This window comes from Chamaea fasciata, unplaced genomic scaffold, assembly GCF_029207755.1.
Source record: "Chamaea fasciata isolate MVZ Bird 193981 ecotype frontalis unplaced genomic scaffold, bChaFas1.0.hap1 SCAF_3, whole genome shotgun sequence".
Lineage (NCBI taxonomy): Eukaryota > Metazoa > Chordata > Aves > Passeriformes > Sylviidae > Chamaea > Chamaea fasciata.
Window position 1 is genome coordinate 15,227,731 of NW_027094088.1, and position 20,172 is coordinate 15,247,902.

General features: G+C 42.0%; 1 protein-coding gene across 1 annotated transcript in view; it reads right to left on the reverse strand.

The window, feature by feature from the left end:
* The window catches only part of LOC136286208 (ALK tyrosine kinase receptor-like), a 194,556-nt gene that overhangs the window by 870 nt on the left and 173,514 nt on the right, over positions 1–20,172 (reverse strand). The window contains exons 13-17 of the mRNA XM_066177564.1: positions 9,416–9,578; positions 5,054–5,204; positions 2,631–2,762; positions 1,654–1,798; positions 748–856 (exon numbers count right to left, since the gene is read on the reverse strand). Coding sequence (XP_066033661.1) covers positions 748–856; positions 1,654–1,798; positions 2,631–2,762; positions 5,054–5,204; positions 9,416–9,578 — 700 coding nt within the window. The remainder of the gene's footprint in view (positions 1–747; positions 857–1,653; positions 1,799–2,630; positions 2,763–5,053; positions 5,205–9,415; positions 9,579–20,172) is intronic.

Below are 20,172 nucleotides of genomic sequence, written 5' to 3' on the forward strand. Positions count from 1 at the left end.
TTAAGCTGTGGAGAACCAGGGGTTAAAGAGTCCACCACAGTGCAGATGGCTGCAGAAACTATGTGGCCCAGGAGACTATGGGTTAGTAGAGATCTTGAATCTGGCCCACACCAGTTGTAATCAACATAATGCCATCTGACAGCTGCCCTGAGACAGAGGCACATGAAATTAGCTCCTTGTTGACTGAAGTTATATTAAGAGGGGTGCTGGCTGGCAGCCGGAGCCTCTGCCCCCAGAGACCACCTGTGCAGGACCAAGGCCCACCCCCAGCAGGGCAGGGGAGAAACTGTGTCTTTCCCCTGGCATAAAGCCTGGCTGCCAGCCTCCAGGACCGAAGCCCTTCAAACACAGGTGCTGGCAACGGGAGCTCATAGCTGTGGCTCCTCCTTCTCCAGCACTGTCACCCCAACATGAAAGGCTCAAGAATCACAGCAGGATCTTAATGTCATATTTTGCAGACTGCAAAGCCAGAGTTGCAGCTGAAGGACTGGCATCTGGCTCTTTGCTCAAAGACTAAATGCCCTAAGTTCATCTAGTGCTAAAAAGGCAACACACAGACATACTAGTACATAACAGTCAAATATGCTAGCTACAGGAGAGTTATCATCAGCATTTTGCTGATCATTAGCACTAAAGGAGGGGAAGGGACACCTTGAACACGAAGCCACTTTACCTATATATCCTCCGCCTCCTCCACCTGAGGAGCACCCCCCTCCACCCCCTCCGAAACCCCCTCTTGTCTCCCACCCCCACTTCTTCATGGCCTGGGGGCAGGATCTTCCTCCAGTAGCACCTTCCAGCAATGATTTTCCTGACCACAGGAAGGAAGTGTTATCATTCCAGCCACCTCCACCACCTGCAGTTCAGAGAAGAGAAAAGGCACAGCCAAGGGTTACTTTTTGTGTAAAAAACACTGCAGGGATGTGCAGGACAAGCATCCATTCAAAACATCTCAGTTGAAAGTCATCATCTGCACCTCTTTTCACCTACCATAGAAAGATGAGTATTTTCTACAGAAAATGTAAAAAGATATCCCTACCTACTCTCCAACCACTTCTATCTGATTTACAGAGCCTTCCCCTTCTCTTTGACTAAAACACTTTTGAAAAAAAAAACCAGCATAGGTTCTAAAGTACAACAAACTGTGTTTATTGAAAGGGGTCTAAAAACATGTCCCACTCCTGCTCTCCACACAACAGACTTATCAGTGACTCACTTTCAGATCTGCTGGTTGCTCAGTCCAAGGTCTCTTCACAGAGACTTCTAGACATGGTGCAATTATGCTCTTTCTGCATAAGCCAGAGAAACTCTGAGTATGTCCACACAGCACAAAACAGTGCAGGGGGCAGGACAGCCACACTGGCACTGCAAACTCCCACATCAAAAATCACACAGCTTTGTTTATGAGAGGTACTGCATCATTTTGGGAAAATGTTGCCATTGCTATGGCTATACCATCTCTGATACCCTTATTTACGTCAAGTATTCAGCACTATTTGAAGGATACCTTCTATTTTCATCTGGTATAATCCCCTGTTCCCCCTGAGCTGTGTTTGCATGAGTTATGCCTCACCTTCTTGTGAGGAGTGTGGAGGAATGTGGGAGTACCACATATTCACAAAGGTTTTTATAAAAGGAATAAACTTTCCTTACCTGCAGCTCCTGAATTTCCATTCAACCCTGGAATAGAGGAATCATTCTCCAGTCTTTCTGGATGAAATGTGTCCGTTTTGGCCCTGTAGGCCCTGCCACCACCCCCTGCTGCAATTATCAAGGGGACTGGTTCTCCATTCTCCATCTTAAAAAATTCAGAAATAAAGGCAATGTTCAAACTGAGTCAGACATGTAAATTGAAGTTCAGCCACATGATACTTACTCCATGTTGCACCAAGCAGGCATTTAGGGCTGGTCAGCACTGCACATTGTCATTGCATCATTTATGCACCCACACCCAGAAAATTAATTAATAGAAATTTAAAGAATAGTCCTACTAAATTCTGCTACAGGAAACAGCAGTCTCAGTAGCTCTATGAATTGTATCTGCCATGGTGATGGCTCTTAGAAAGCCTGTAATGTCCCATGTGATGACTCTCATCAAATTAAATGGCTAAAGAACACTGCGATGCACAATGTCTCCTCTGGCAAAGGACTGCCTTAAACCAGTGTTTGGAGTGAGTACTGGCTCAGCTAGCACAGGACAGGAAACATCAGTGGTCCACAGCTACAGGACTGGCAACAGAAATCATACCGGCTATCCTCAACTTTGTCAGGCCATATGTGTAGCTGAAGTCTCACATTCTACAAAGACTGAGTTGAATGAAGTCTTGAAGGCAGAATTTGCCCTTTGCTGTAGAACTCAGCATCTCAGTTTTTATTGCAAAAAACCAACCCAGTTCAACCCATTATGCTTGCAAAGGATACTCCAAGCCTCTGAAGCAAGTGTGGCCATATTGCACAGCAGTTCAAAGAAGTGTGAAGGGCCAACCCAGAACCCTACATCCCCCAAGTGGAAATTAAGGATACCCAGAGGTCACTCTATGGACCCTCTCCCTGAGGTGTATAAAGGATTTTCAGAGGCAGGTGGCAGGATGTGTTGATGCTGAAGGTGCATGGGGACTGTGTTTCCATACCTTAAATATGTAAGTGGCACCGCCCCCGCCTCCACCTCCTCCTGCCCATTCATTGACACTTCTGTTCACGCGAATCTCTTCTTCAATCACATTGTTCTCTCCAATGCAGACCTTCTGGATAACATCATTAGTCTGCAAACAGAAAACCAGGTCTGAATTCAGGTAAGAAACCTCCATTCCCTTGTACACACCGAGGCCTCGTGAACCCTTCACCATCCCGAAGCAAGAAATTGTCCTCCAGTGAAACTACACGAGCAGAACCAAGTGAATGCTCTTCTAGAATAGTCTGGCCTTTTGCCTCAACCTTCATCAGAAAAATGTGTTGTCATTTTTAACTGAATTATTTTGAAGCAAGCTCAGTGCTGATACCTATTATCACGTAAAAACAGCTCCATAAACTTCTAATGTACAAAATGTAGCAGAATTTACTGCAAATATTTCCCAGCATTAACAGTCTGTATTTCACAAGCGGAGGAAGGGAGTAAATCGGCAAGGATGTGCCTTGTCCCATGTGGCAAAAGATAGAGGGAACCCAAGTTTCTTTACCTCATTTCCAGTCCTCCATTGGTTGGGGCCAAGCAGCCAATGTGCATTGATTTTAGTAGCAGTTTTACTGCAACTACCAGTACCTACCAAACCAGCAGCAATCCCACCTTCAATTGCAGTATTCACCTGACGTTAATAAAAATACCTCACTAAAAATCTTCCGCATTTCCTACTTAGCATTTTTTCCCGTCCTTCAATTACCACTGAACATAGAGAACTTTCTGTATAAGGCAAACCCCTGAATTCACTAACTGATTTCAATCACAATCTTAAACCACTATTTATATCTACTTCAGGACTATGACCTAAATATTTTTTGGTTTAAAATCGGAGCACTAAAATGCATGACAAGCAGGACCCTTCTGTGAGTGTTTTCAAGTTGAAAACTTTGATTCTAGCTTATTTTACTTTACAGGTTTTGTCTCAGTAACACTATTTTGTTATATTGCACATATATTGCACACTGAACCTACTAAACCAACAATGCTTTCAGGGGAAAATGCACAAACATTTGTTTTAATAGGATTCACCTTTTGTTTCCTTCTATTTTCAGGTAAGTGTTTTCTTTTGGAAGAAGAACCTGATAAAAGCATGCTCAAATTCCAAATTATTCTGCTGACCACAAAATACCTTCTCATTTGTGCCAGAGAATGAGTGGCATCCATTTTGTGTGTGCAGACTTGCCTGAAGAACTAACAGTCCTCCTTCCCCTGTTTTTTCCCTCTCCTTAATTGATTTGGAGTTGGGTGGAAATGATTAATAAAATGACAAAGTCAATGACCCAAAGGAACCACTAGATTACAAAAAAATATAATCCTTCTTGGCAAAGACATAACTGATTACAATCCAATCTAGTAAAAGTCCCCTCTACAAGTCAATGCAATCTCTTTGCCTCAATGAAAGAATTACATTAGCACTCAATAAATTCTCACTAAAATTACAGTGGCCTGCAATTTAATGAGTCCATATATTATCCTCAGCTGGAATGTCCTAGTTAAAGACATTGGATGGACGTTTGAGTTTGGCCATTTTTCATTTCAAAAAGGCTTTTTATTAATGGTTTATTTGTAGATATGTGTAATTCTAGTTTTAACATTATTTACTTCAGCAGCCAGCCTTGAGAACCCCTCTTACTTGTCTATATCCTTCAACCTTTCTCTGCTCTAACAGACTGGTAAGCTTTTATCTCTTGGATGCCAGCCATTATCAGCTGAGAAATGCACATCATTTAAATGTCCAGCTCAAACCTGTAGGTGAAATTTCATCAGATGATGCTTAGTTTGCTCTATGAGAGTGTCCTGTTCCTACATCCTCCTTCAAAGAATACTGAACAATTAATAAACTACTGTGCATGCAAATAGTGCCCATCTCTCTGTCAAGACATTTGCAGCAAGGGTTGGTTAGTAACATAAAAATCAGGACTGACTCAACAACAATTGATTTCTCTTTCCAATTCCCATACGGGAATAACCAAGCAGGCCCTGTGATACCCATATCTCTAGAGGTGCAGAGTATAGGATAATGGTAGGGCTGGACTCAGTAGCGGAACAAGGGCAAAATCCTGCAAAGTCAGCCTTGAAGACTGATCTCCAGAGGAATGGAAGGCAGGGTTGTCTTTTGTCTCCAAGGCTCCCCACAGGTGCTCTGAGATACTCAGATCAGTCAGGAACCTGTTGAGTATCATCAGTGGGGACCAAATATTGAAAAGAAGTGAGCACAGGGTGCTTCATGTTCTCATGCTCTCCCAGTAAAACTATACCTATTTCTTGAGTCCTATAGCCTCAAACCCCTTGAGGCCAACGTTTTTCTGTGTGAAAAGACAAAACTGCATGGATTGCTAGAAGGGATTAAGGCAAAAAAGAAAGGCAATCACTTACACTAGGACAAGCATCTTCTCCTTGCTGTCCCACCAAGATATACAGTGTATCATCCTTCTGGAGGTCAAAAATTCCCAGTACAGACACTCCGTGGGATCTCACCATGGTGTTCTTCCCTCCTTTCCCACCTGCAGCTCCATAGCCTGAGATGCTGCAGAAAAAAGGAAACAAGAGGCCACCACCTGAGTTCTCCCGGACAGGTGGAAGGAAGCACAGACCAATTCTAAGCACTGAGCATTTTGCACACCTGAACGCGGTGTCACGAAGCTGTGCTCTGAAGACCTGACATTCTAAATAAATCTAAACCCAAAGCCTGAAGACTGATTTTCTGCTCTGTTTCAATCTGTGAGCTTGAGTAGCTACAAAACAGATTCTTTCACTTCGATTATTAGGCAAACACTGCTGAGAACAGAGAGAGCAAGTCCCTATAGTTTCCAGCTTCAATATATGAAACACATCTTGTTTCCCAGAAGGCACATCCTTGAGAAGTTTGCAGCAAGGAAGAGAAAGAACAGAAGCAGGAAAACTGGTAAAAACAGGACATATGGCTAAAGAGAACATTAAGCATGAGATTGACAGAGGGAGATTTGAGAAAGCAGACAGCATAACTGGTCCTGGTAGCATGGACCAGATGGAAAACAGCTCTCTTATTCCCAGGACCAGAGGAATACAGAAAGAAAAGTAGATGGAGATGACACTACCTGCAGTAAACAAGGAAGGCAAAAGCCCCCGGGCCAAACTCATGGTGATCAGGAACATCTCACTGTCTCCAGCCAGGAGTGGGCAGGCTACACACAGACTGCTCCAGTCTCAGTTAAGGCTCTGGGATTTTTGTTTCAAACAGTAAAGATTCCCAGGTGCTTACTGTTGCTGGTGTACCCAAAGATGTGGCTGAAACACCATTTCTCAGCTACTCCCTCTCCCCTTCTAACAACAGACATTCTTAAAGCAGCTTTTAGCAAAGGATTTCAAAGCACTTTTTAGACATCATGATAAAACACATTTCTGCTGCAACAAAACACATAGTTGCTCAACTTTCTGAGCAGGTGAATGGCAGTACAGCAACTCAATTTAGATCTGAAATAAGCAGGTAATTCTCCACTGACATTAGCAGCTTTCCATCTATTTCTGTGAGAGCAAAATTCCACCTGGAGCATGTAACCAGAGACTGCAGGACTCAGAACTCAAAAATTGCTCTCGGCTTCCTACCAGGCACAGCTTAGGTAGGTGCTCTGCTTTAACACCCCTTTTCCTCCAGCACCTGGCTGCTCTCTGCCCAGCATAGTCCTGCCTACAAACAGGCAGTGTCTCATAAAGCATATTAGATTCTGGCAATGTGACATGATTATGTTCATGCCACTACTGATAACCAAAGCAATCAGTCCTCAGTTAGGCTGTACCAGAGCCAGCAGAAAAAGTGATGGACACAGCACTGGGCCACCCTGAACAGATGCTGCATGAATCTGAAGACTGAGTTGATTTGCTGCAGAATTTTGCAATGGCTAATGAAGTGCACTACCAGGCACAGCAAGCTGGCAGGGCTAATTGCCTGCCAGTAGGGGCCATACTTTTCTATATAAGAACAGATTTTGCATACAAGCAGTGATGTCAGAAAGTTCAGGAAACCCAGTCTAGCCTCATTCAAAGGCTGAAGACAAACAAAACCCAGTATGTTCAGGTGACAGTCATTCCCCATTCAAAATAGGTGGCACTATTTAAACAGTCATTCTTGACTTCAAACTTTAAGAAGATCCCTTTCATTAGGAATACCTTTCTTCTACAGGAGGAAGGAAGCCTTTTAACCATATTGGCCGTGAAGAAAGGTTTAGCCCATCCCAAGCAAGAACACAAAATACCTTCCACTGCCGTCCTTTGTTTGTTTACTATGACACTTGTGGGATCTGAAAAAGAAGTCCACACCTTCAGGAAGGGTCAGGATGCACAGAGTTGCAAACCAGGCTGTGCAAACCAGGGCTGGAGAAAAACATGCACCTTAACATCCAGGTTATGGTAAACACTGGAGCTAGTCTTGAGAGTATGAGAAAGTGCTGTACCTAGGCTGGTTAACTCAGAATGACACTTTTTTGCACACCACTGGGCTGTGTTCTTGTGCCACTTTATATGAAGGGACCATAGAGAAGAGAGGACAGTGGAAGTGACCACAAATGGGGCACTCAGCAAAATGCACCTAAACATCTTCCTTTAAAAACAGAAAGAAGTTAAAAAATATTAATGTGTAATTTATTACAATCTACTTCTCTCATATTTGGTCAAAAGACATAGATGACCAGACCTTCTGAATGCTTAGAAGGAAATCTGAAACAAAAAATATTCTTTTATAAAGTTTAACTTCACTGTTAAACAATGTGAAGTCCCATGGGAGTGAACCAGAGTATGTAAAACTCCAGTTTTCAAATGTGGGCACTACAGCATATGGCAACCTACTCAGACCTTCACAGATGGTGAGGTTTTCTGGGTGTGGTTGGTTTGTGCTGGCAGTTTTGTGCAAAATTGAGCTGTCTGTATTTTAATAATACATATTCTGCCTCATGTTCACAAAATCAATATCCTTCTTGTGCAATTACCAGGAGTGTACATTACACAGTGTAAAACACACTGATATGGCAGAACATCAGCTTTCTTGAGAGCCCAGCAGCCAGCAGGAGGGTTTTTTCCCTGGGTGAGGTGCTTCAGCAGTGCCTATCAGGAAAACTTACAGGATCCACACTGCAGCAGGACTGCAGGGCAGAGCTAAACACAGGCAGTAAGTCCAAACTCTGGGAAGCCCTGGAATTGATATTGCACTTGACATTTTCCTAGGGCTATGCTATGCTGGCATACTCTGCTGCCCCTTCAGCAGACCAGAATCAGGAAGATGTCAAGTTAATTTAAGCCCACAATTGCCTCCTGCTTTCCCCAGGCCATGAATTTTCTACTATAGCCTTAAGAGGTGCAGAAGAGAATGTCATCCCTTTATATATATATGTTATGCACGACATTATACATGTATTATCTATACAGAACCTAAAAGTCTGTTAGGTCATTTATAGGACTTAAATAGACAGGTCATCCCTGCCGGGCCCAGGGCTTGTATTGTGCAGCAAAAAGTCAGCCTACAGTTGCACAGGAATTCTGGCTCTTCTTGGACTCTAATATTAAAGAAATGACAGTGCTGTAAACTTTTGGGCTGTTTTGCCTGTTCATTTTTGGGCCGTACTTTATAACCATATTTACCATATGCTGGTTCTGAAAAATTCTATTCACCTCAGGCAACTCCTTGTTGACAGCTGGGTAAAATATCATTAATGCTTTTTGCATTACCATCAATCCTTGTAGGAATAGGCACTCAGGCAGAACTTGTGCCTAACCTAGCCAGTTTCTAAAAACTGCTATGCCCTAGACCTCTATTAGAGACTGACATCTAGCCTCAACACTAACATTTTTTTTCAATATAAAGGAAAAAAAACCCAAGGGATCAGAAAATTGTAACTGAAATTTGTTCAAAGCCTTCAATGGAATGTTTTGCTTTGAAATCCGAGATACCATCATTGGTTTCAATATGGAATGCTGCATAAAAACCCACCACTAGACAGTCACTGGTTTGAACTGACAGTTCTGCTTATAAAATGAGGCATGTAATGGCTTCATGTTACCATTCAGAGACAGTGAACTACACTTCGATTTACTTCTTTCCCCAGCAAGAGCAAAAAGAAAAAATGATTGGTAAAAATCTGATCAAGTAGCATTGAACCGTATCTGATCATCTCTCTTCAAAAATAACTCCACAGGGAGATTTAAGTGTTAGAACCCTCAGTATCACAGAGCCTACCATTTAGGTGGCTGGCTTTCAAAATCAATTCTACTGTGGTAAGCCAGGCTTACAAGCTCAACTTGCTGTGTCTAGATTCAAAAATGTGAAGATGCTGAGCAGAGGTTGAGGCGAGCTGCCCTATAAGAAACTCTGACACGTGATTGTGCCCTCCACACCAAGTGAAGGGTGGGAAAACCTCATTCTGATCCCAGGGTTCAATGAATGACAAATGGGATATGTATTCCTCTTGGTCTGGGGAGGTGACAATGCTTCATTTTTAGCTACTGATAGAGCTTTCCCAACCCGTAACCGTTTAGCCTAAAGATTTCCCTGCCTCAGAAAGTTTCTTCTCTTTCACCAAAAAGGTTGCATCTTCCAGGGAACAAATCTGAGATGGGAGAGACTGGAAATCAGAGGCTCAGTGATAAGTAAAACCCCACTAGACGTGGCCAAATTTCTGAATGTAATACTTCAAAAATGCCCAGCGTGTATCTCAGCTTGGATAGTTGGGAACACAGATACATCATGACAATCAGAGACAGTTCCCTTACCTGTATGTGTTGGTTGCTGGTACTCTCCAGATCTGAATGCCTTGGAGAATCCCTTCAGCTCCCACCACCACTCTGAGTTTGGAGTTTCTGTAGGCATCATTGCACTGACTCTGTGTGGGGCCATAGGGTCCACTGGCACCACAGGTTGTGAACAACCACTGATCTGAAAGGAAGACACGTGCAAAGCATGACCCCAATGTCCAAAGACCAAGTAGTTCTGCTCTTTAGCTGCTCTGCTTCTTGGACCAATAGCAGAACCCGGCCCTGAGGTTTTAACCCAAACAAATACCCACAGAATTGTTCTCAAAGTACCATAGTTTTCTGTATCTCAGTATTTGACAGCTTTTCATCAACATCTCCAGAAATCTATCACAATAAACATAGCTCTATTTTTCCTAAGGCTCAACAAGACAAAGAGCACAGAGTAGAGATAAATACAACCGAGTCCTCCTAGTTTCAGGATCTGCTTTCTGGGCTGTTAAGTGCTCATTCATAATCTCAAGGTTGGTGCGTTCTAGCCCTTTCAATTTCTAGAGACATTTGATTATTGAATCTATTTTATATGGAAAAGTAACTGTTAATTAGATAAAAACCTGTAAATACAACATCATCACAGCAATTAAAACAATAGATTAATTGCATTTTGAATAATTATTTGCTCACAGGAGGCTCAAATTAAGCTTCAGAAAGCAAAATACCTGAGTGATGCCTGTAAAACAAGTATCCAGCTCTGCATTCTAAGCCAGATCTGTGAGTGTAAATCAATGCTTCCCTATTACAACCATTTCCATCAATTGGAAGTACTAATCCCGTACAAATAGATTTCCAGAACAAGGTTTTGTTAATTTATGTCTCAAAAAACTCTAATTTTTAAAATTTGAAGGCATATTGGTGACAATGATATTCTTTACCTTAAAGATTCATTTTAGGGGCATCACAGTCATAAGACCAAAATGCTTTTGTAAAACACACCTTGTCCTATTTTCTAGTATATCAGGAAATACTTAATATATAATCAAAACTAAGATCTAGATGGTAAATAAGCGGACAAAGCAATTTTTGTGAACATGACATGATTTATCAAACATACTTATTAATAACTAATACACACAATCTAATAAACTCTACTAGGTAGTTCTACTGCCATTAAAGATAAAAGATTTGGAATACATCTGAAGTTTTTTCTACAGATTATGTTGGTCCAGTCGCCTTCCATATGGCCTTCTCAAAGGGCACCATTTCTCTACCAGCTTCCACAAAAGCAATGCCACACATGCGGATTCCTTCAGTGGTGATACTAATTAGTTAAGACAGGGCATTAATTGGACTCGATGTCCAGGAGTTGGATTCAATGATCCTTGCAGATCCCTTCCAACTTAGGATGTTCTATGATTAGCTTGACCTCTTTCTTGGAATTCAGAGCTGTTGTCTAAGCTGATGTGGTCTAGAAATGATGGTCTGCACGTGTCTGGATGAGCAAGGCCAAAAGTTCGACCATTACTGTTACTGGAGAGTGGTTCACCCTCCAGAAACACAAAAAACCACATTATCTTAGCCAGGAAAAAAAAAGTCTGAATTACCTTGTCACAAACCAATCCTAAGATGAACTAAATTCCTTCTTACAAAAAAAGTTCAGTGACTGAAATGGATCAAAGAATTTGATGGAACTTTAAGAAATAAAGCGACTGCTATTTCTGAAAAACATTGGTAAAACAGTGTTGTACAAAACTACCACTCTGTTAAGAAAATTTCCCAATCTAAGTACTGCTGAGAGAATAATCCCATTTTACTGAAAAATCTACACGATCCCTCCCTCAAAACTTCCCTGCAAGGGTCCTCTACGGATTTGGTCATGGTTACTTGTTTCATTTACATACTAATTTCACTTATTTCTCCAAGCCTTCTGCAGTGGGTGGCAGTATGACATCTAAAATTATTAGACAGCAAATGGAAGAATTTCCCTCTCCTCTTTTGCTTCTGATGTACCCCCCAAAATCCCCAAAACAACAGGGAAGAGGATAAAGGCACCTAAGGAAGAAAAGTCTAGAAGTTCTGAAAGTAAAATGCTTCAGTAGCTCTGAACAGTCTGACACCAGAAGTTACTTGTGTTTATCCTTGCAAAACCCACCCCAAACCCAAAGGAAAATCTCACACTAACTGGAAGATGAGAGATTCATTCTGTCAGCTATCACAGTGATTTAACATTGCAATACCCCAATGGGCTTAGCCACCTGCACTGAAACATATGTTTAGTAAAGCAAGCAGTAAGTGGAACAATAAGAAACCACTTGTATGTCTCCAGTGAAATATCAAACGTGTTCCCAAAGGCAGATGCAGGTGACCTTCAAGGGGACAATAAGCCCAAAACATGAGAATCAAAATGGAAAACTGGAAGTGATAAAACCTAGGACAGATCACAGCATGTGCAGATGGCTGCTATGGTAAACCTTTACATTTCTGATTTAGTCCCTTGAAATAAAACTCGTTCCTTAGGTATCTGCCTACCTGACCTTGGAAAACTTATCTCTAGACAATTCTACGCATAATACACAGCACAGCCGGACCTGAAACTGGCTGCTCTTGGCTCCCACTGGGTTCCAGGGACTGGGGATCAATGAACTACATCTTATTCCAAAATACTTTGAAATGGCCCTCTGGTTCCTTAAAAGACCTGGTGGAACAGAAGGAGAATGTCCCTCTGCCACAGACCTTATGCCTTCAGACTCTGAACTGAAGCAACCAGAACATTTTTTGTATTTTCTGCCTTTAGGGCAGACTAGAGGGGGCTCACTTCCAATGCAGAGTAAGGGCAAACACTGGTGGCAATTTGAAATTAGTTAATCAGCACTAAGATCTTAGAATCTGTTTTTTCAGAGCTTGAGAAACCACAACTATGTTATGCCAGGGAGTAAGGGAGTAAGTATGCCATGATGTAAGGAACTTGGAGACGACTGAGCACAGGAGGTGACACTGGATTTCTAAAATGGTCCTGATGTAATGGATACAGTGGTGTATACAAGATTGTCTGTAAAGCCTCCCATGTTCTGCAGTGGCTACAACCAGTCCTAGCAAGAATATTTACTTGCATTATTTAGGTAGATGGTAGACAAGAACAGGAAAAGATGTGCTTCAGAACTAGCAGAACTGGTAGTGATCTTTGCCCAAAACATTGCAGGAGGAAGTCTGGCTTAAGTGAAGTCCTAAGAGATGCACCTGATTTAATCCAGCAAGGATTTTAGTAAAACCTCCAGCCAGGTGTTGCATGATCTCATTTGTCATTGCTGCACCAAGGTGCAAACAGCCCTACTCCTGTTTATAAATACTGGAAGCTAGTCCAACATGGAACAGTTTTGTCACTGAATTAAATGGGACATAACATGACATAGGAAGAATTTGCCCCTCATTTCAAGATATTTAGGACAGATCAATCTTAGTTACAATTCTGGATACAGACTAAAACTCCCACACTTCCCCCCACCCCTTCTCTTACATGTTTCACTAAGCCAACCCTCGGTGCACAGATGTAACAGCAGCCCATGATCTGAAACCACTAACCCAGCAGCAAAACAGAGTACTGCCTGCCTTAATAACCCACCACTGCTTTTTAAAAAGTAAGATTTCACTCCCTGCAAAGTATTGATTTTTCCTTGATTCTAGAAATGAATGCAGCATGTCATATGAGCTTGGAGAGAGCATTTCTACAGGTTGCTGCATGCCACAGCAGTTTACAGTAATTCAGTTTGAAACATTATTTTGATCTCCAAAGACTAAAGCAGCAGCACTGAATCGAAAATCCTTAAGTAGCTTGGTGAGAAGCATAGATTTTTTCCATCTGTGAATAGCTGTGGTCTGTTGCATAGTGCACACCACATCCCTCCTTCCTTCTGCAGTGTGAGGCAGGATAACGCTGCCAGCATCTCATACACCGGGGGAAGGACAGCAGGACTCTCCAGGCTAAACCTCCCCCAAAACCTAGCAGATTGTGGAATTCTGCCCAACTTCACACAAGTTACATATGCCCAGTGTCCAAAAACAGCTGAGGATTCCCATAAAAAAAACAACAGGTAGTTTAATGTAGGGTCCCTACAAATTCTGTCATTGGTAGCTGCAAGATGCTACCCAGGTTTAAAAAATGGAAATCTCTGTTTGAGATGGGGAAAGAAAGAAAGGAAAAAAAAAGGAAGTGGAGATCACAGTGAGATTCAGACTGGGGTACTACATTTCAGTGAATTTATACATCAGTTCAATTTGATAGAATCCTTCCCTTTAAAAGAAACACGGAAGAGGAAACATGAAGTTTCTCCCTGTTTACTCACTCACCTGCCCTCCTGCTCCCTGGCAAGCTCCCCAACACATTGGCAAGGTCCCAGAAGCAACATTTTGCAAAACAAAGTCTTTTTGCCTCTATTGAAACAATTGGAAAAAAGTCTTCCTTCATAACTTTTCTTTCCATAATGAATTCACTGATGGATATATTTACATACACAGTCGCTCATCCTTTTGCACAGCAGAAATTTTAAGTTTCACACAGTTTGTCTAGATTCATGAAATGCACAGCAATCAAGGTGCTGGATTTCAGCCACAGCAAAAGGGGAGTGAGGTCCTGCTCTTGAAAAACAAAATGAACAATACCCCAGAAGACTTAAAATTACTAATTTGTTTGAAGCTCTGATACTACTTGAAGCCTGCGGCAATGCTGCTGCAGGCATTGTTGCAAATAACAACCAGCAACACTGAACAGAAAACTGTGGAGCAAAGCCTAAGGCACATTTGTACTGCTAACATAGAATGCAATTTCATTGGCACACGTACAGCACACAAACTCCATGCCACAAAACAGACAGAGGCATTTTGGCTATACCTCAAAGGCCTAAGTGTATTAACTGGCATTTGTCAAATCAAGCTGGTTTGAACCTAGTTTAAGCTTGTTGCTGACCAAAACTTTAGCAATTTGAGCAAATTGCCAACCAAGCACCATGGCACTTGGCTTAGTTTGGAACCTAGAGTAACATGTTAGTGAAATGCATCAGTGCTTTAAAACAATGAGTAAACAGTTTGTGTAACTTGCTGTGACAACCCCTGTTCAGACCAAAAGGCTATTCCTACTTCCAACAGAGTAAAAATCCATATTAATAAGGGCTGTAAATTCTCATGTTTCAGAGGCATAAGAACCCCAGTGGCTAAACTTCCAAGTGCAATTAATTCTTCCTCAGAGAGTTCATTTTACCTCTTCTTCTCAGGCAGATGTCATCAAGCTTGATGCCATTAACAATGTGGAATGTTTGCTTCATCTATCCGTAAAAGCTTCCATAAGTTTCCCTCGCCTGGCAATATTTGGCCAATATGGGAAATCCGAGGCTTACAGGAAACTGCCCACCATAATCTCCACTGACATTTGGCTGCCACTGGCACCATGGGTTGTGTGTGGAGCTGTAGATTTTACTCAGTACATGAGCAATCTCAGTTATGCATTACCAATAATTTCAGGGATGGTCGTTGCTGGAAGCCTGCAGGCAGAATACACTACAAGCATATATAAGAAACATACTCACTGAGGTAAGGATTTCAATTTTGCTTTGGGTTCTGCCATTTAACAGTGTTCTGTGAGCAGTAATTGGAGATTATTACCTTTCCCATGATTGAATTTGCCAGAGATTAATGGGGCAGGGGGCCAAAAGATGATAGTAAATGGCAGAACTAGGTTATGCTCACAATCACAGTCCCATACCTGTTAAGTGTGTCTACAAAATGGTATTAAGGGGACATAAAATGATCATAGAAATTAGTGAGTCTTGCCAGCCATAGGAGAACCAGTTACTGAAGTATGACTAGACTGAGAGAGGTTGGCTTTTCCACTCTTTCTGGAGTTGCTACTTCTGTCTTTATTTTCTAAATGAGGGCAGCAGTAGAAGACTTGGATATGTCTTTCAGTTCAACAGGAAGAGCATCTGCAGTGATGACAAACGTATGCCAGATCGATCCTGAGTATAATTTCAAAGAAATACTCAAAAGCTTGATTCATGATTTAGATTTTTCTTTAGTGTTTATAAATAGGGAACACTATCAGGGCATTATTGAAGGAAATTGTGGTCAGTGTAAGAGCACTACTGACTTTGGACAGCAACGAGAATGCCTTGCTTCTTGCTACCTTCTGAAACCAGGCACTAACAAAGCAGCATGAAGAATGCTTTCCTTTCCCTTTTACATTTCACAAGGAGTCTTCCATAAAGGGTGTTAAATGATACATGCTACCAACTTCTTGGAATTTCTTTTTGTTCATAATTACAAAGGATGGTAGAAATGCATGTTAGATAACAAAGACCAAGTTTGGTGGAGGTGGAAAATTATTTAAAAACATTTTCTGAGATTTACAGCAGTTTCTGTGCAATTTAAACTGCTATTCTTAAGAGTGAGCAGCTTTGAAATGTAGGTCTGAAACCTGTGAATTGCCCTGTTTATTTCAAGTGCATGATTAACTCTAGAGAGCAATTATGCCAATTCAACTTTGCTAGGTTGTATCTGGTTGCATGCTGATTTCCAGTATTGCACATTGCTGTTTTCAATCCTACAGAGAAAGCAAGTGTAAACACTTCAATAAAGAAATTCATACCTACATATTGTGAGATCCCACTGTTGTGTCCGAACATTTCCTGTTCAGAATGTTACTTTTGTTGGGGGGAGGGCACTGGGCTGTTGTTCACTGTGTTAATTGATGCATAATACAAAAATACAATTCTGCAGATACCTTTATTGCATTATACCAACAGTTCAGTTAGTATAATTGCACACAAAGAGCAACTAAATGTAATTTTCTTTTACTTAATACTTGCTCCGCTGTCCCTTTCAGCTCCTTCATCTGATTAACTAATGTGACTGATACTTCTTCCGAGAAACAGCCATGGAAGTACTCAAAACAGGACTCTCCCTGATTGAAAACACAAAATCTGTGCAACCACTAAATGCTGTGGGGAAGAGACTGGAGGAAAACAGTCACCAAGTCTGGGTGAGAAAATGATTTGATGGCAGTTTTCATGTAAGAAACCAGGGGTGCACAATGGCTGCTGGATATGCAGAAAAGAAGGGAGAAAACAATGCAAGAGGGGAAAAAATGGTTAGTATTTTTGCACATTGCACAACATGCCATTTTTGTACTGTGTGCCCTGACACAAATAAGTTGTCAGTGGGACAGAAGAGAAGCTGAAACATCAAAAGAGAGGCTATCCTCATGGTATTTAAAGCCTATTCAGAAGCACCAGAAATCTTTAATTAAAGCTTGATTGCTCTGTGTCTTGTTATCTCCTTTTGCCTACTGAGAATCCTATTTTGTCTCCTTCAGCTTCTGTGATAGTAATTTGTTTACCTCGAGCTCCTCATTATTGCTCACTGTATCTTTATATGCCCGAATTTCCCATATTCTAGCCTTGTGTATAAAAGGAAATTGCGTTGGCTTGATATAAATTGACTTTTTAATTGGTAGTTGGATGATAGTATCATTTGAGAAGCTTTCAGTTTTACTTAAACTAATACCTAACCGATTTAAAACCCAAGCCAAAGTAAGCCTGGGTTTACAACAGAATAAACAGCACTCAGCCTTTTTTACAGATTTAACCATCTCAACGAAAAATCCCGGTTCCATTAAAGCTGTTTCAATCTTCTGGCATATGCAGACCTTGTTACAACTGTTTTTCCAGGCTGCTTCAAGAATCAAGTTTGACCTGCAACCTTTCAGCAATAACTGGTATTCCAACAAATAACACATCATTGAAAAGAAAAGCATTTGCACTGCCCTGTGAACATATATCTAATGGCCTCCTTGCACTGCAAGTAACTGTGAGATTTGAAAACCACAGGAATTTTTCTATGCTGGTCATCAAGAAACTTGAGAGAGTAACAACACCACATTAGTTGTAAACATTTCAGGTCTCATTCTGCCCAGTGTGTTCATTATCCCAGGTATGACACACTACAGTGGGTAACCCATTCCTGGAAGCTTTAGGATGTTTGACAGTGTGGCCGTATTGTGTGTTTTGAATCTCCAGCATGCGTGACCTGAAGGCACTCTGAGCCATGACCAACAATGGCAAGGCTGAAGAAGCAAGTCAGTAGGTACAGGGCCTCAGAACAGAAAGGACATGGGGGCTGCCAACCATCACTTCTGCTGGAAATGGATTTCCAAGCACAGGCAAAAGCGGCAGGTGTGTATAAGAGGTTGTGCTCAGATACAAAGGAGCAAGTGGAGGGCCCTTGCCCTTGAGAAAACTGAGCTTCTTTGGATTTAACGTTGTGTAAACGAAGTGCTACCTGTCTTTCAGACTGTAGCTCCTGCTGCGAAGGCTGAGGAGGACTCAGCCTCCTCACTTAGGGACTTAGGGAGGGCATTTTATTATCCTGTTGTCTCATCAGCTTTAGGAACACAATTCTTTGTTTCAGTAGTATTTCTTAAGAAGGAAATATTATAGTATGTGATCCATCATACAAGTCAAAGATCCTATTAACTGTAATTACTTTTCGCTGATCTCACATTGGTGAGTGCAGTCTTTGGGACTTCAGGGTGCTGCTGATGCTGTTGGTTCACTCACACAACAGTAAATATGTGGCCATCAAAGGAAAGGCCTTGACAGACTCAGCCTGAGGTTTCTTAAACGCATTACAGGATGCAGAAAGAAACAAGATTAAAGCTGGGTAAAATGTGTAGCCTAGGGACCAAACAAGCATCTGCAGTGTTTCCTGACAGCAAGCAGGGGCTCAGCAAGACAAAGGAAAAAGGGGATTTGGTGCTGCAGAGACCCTAAGAAATTCAATGACTTTCACTGCAAGAAGCTGCCACTCAGCTTCTCTGTTTCTGCCCTGTCTACTCTGAGGGCACGAGGGGAGAAAATTGCTGTAGGAGTAATTTCAAACCCCAAGGGCTAGAGACAATTTTAGACAGAATATGAACAAGACCAAGGATAAAGCCGAGAAAATAGGCAAGCTGTTTTAGATTGGAATTGCCTTGCATTTTCACCCCAAGGTCATCACAAATTATTTTAATTGCTCAAAGTACCTCCATGACCTTCTCTTCTACCCTCATGCAATCTGATTCCCTTTTTTTTCTACTATCCAAGACTTTCTTTAAATTGAATTCCTCAGACAGGACAGGGAGCAGAAAAACTAGATGATGTCAGGTCTCGTGAGAAGTAGGAAATAACAAAATTCTCAAAAAAGTTTACAGCCACAGGATTTCTAGCCCACACACACTTTACATTAACTCTGCATCTAAAATCTAATTTTTTTTTTTTTTGCTAAAACAGTAGGCACCCTGGAAGGAAATGTACAGCTGCCTTAGGAAACGACATCACCACCTACTGAAAGACTGAAAGTCAGCCAGAAATCCATAATCTACACCTGCCTTCAGATCCTACCATGAGATCGCTGACCCAGGGGCAATACTGAGAGCACTTAAAAGACAACTCCACTCACAGGCAGGAAACAGAGATACAGATATTGAATGGAGGACTTCAAAGGCTCTTCAACGAGAACATATAAAGATACTTTTGTAAATCATACCTTTGTGACAGCCAAAGCTCACACACAACATCTGTAATAAGGCTAAACACAACCTTTATCACTGAAGTGCAGCTTCACCCAGCCCAGCATCCTCTCACGCGGGCTCATTGCCTCTGTCTTGCTCCCTTAAGGCTCCTGACAGTGCTTCTGCACTTCTCTTGCTGTGTGATGCTCAGGATGTAAAATATCAGTAAACTCCATGTGATGGCAACTCAGCCGACCCTGCAGGCTGTCCCCTCAGCCTCTGCTGCCAGAGCTCACTTCACAAGAGAGCTCAGGCAGCAGCGGCTGCCCTGTTGTGTCAGCACAGAGTGGGCTCATGGATTCAGATTTTCAGGGAGGCTTTGAAGGCTGTGCAGGGCTTTTGGCCACACTGACCAGACTGCTGTCAGCATGAGAGCTAGCACCATTAGTTCGTGCCCCTCAACGGAACGCTGCAGGTAGCAAAGTGAAATACAGCCTAGAAAAGAACAGATGCAAAGAACTCTTCTTAGGCAGAAGAGTGGGAAAGAAGGAGGCAGCAGGAACAAATCCCTAGGCTTACTGGCAGAGCAAAGGAGGCATATATCAACCCTGCTCTCCAACTTAAGAGGGGTGGTATTTCAAATTGGCAGGCAAGTAGCAGGCCCTAAGTGAGGGGAAACAGTTGCACACCGTGCCAAGGGTTGCAGTTGTAACAAGCGCTTGCCTCTCCCATAGCTACCCCTCACTTCCATGGTCAGTCCTGCTGCCCCAGGTAGGCTGGAGGTTGTGGCTGCTTGAACCAGTCCAGGAAGAGGGGCAGGCAAGGAGAAGTGAAAGAAGCAGACTCAAACAGAAATGCACCTTTAAGGCCCAAACCAGATATTGTGAATATGTGGGAAAGCCTGGGAGAGGAGAGAGGGAAACATCTGGGAGACAGCGGTGGGAGGGTGAAGGCAGGAAAGGGAACTCTTCCATCTATTTGGCCCACACCATTACAGTTAGGCTGGAAAGAGGAGCTGAAGGGTAGGGGAGAATAAAGTAACATGAACATACAAGACTGACATTTCTAACTAAGTCCAGTGCTGTACTATTTCAAATGGACAATAAATATTTACTGAAAAAGTGAGGCTGTGTTAGTTCAAAACAAGTCTGTATTAATTAGATTTGGGTGTTCAGGTTAACAAATGGTAAACTCAGTCAATTTGGACACTTCACTTTGATTTTTGCCAATTTTTAGATGACCATGA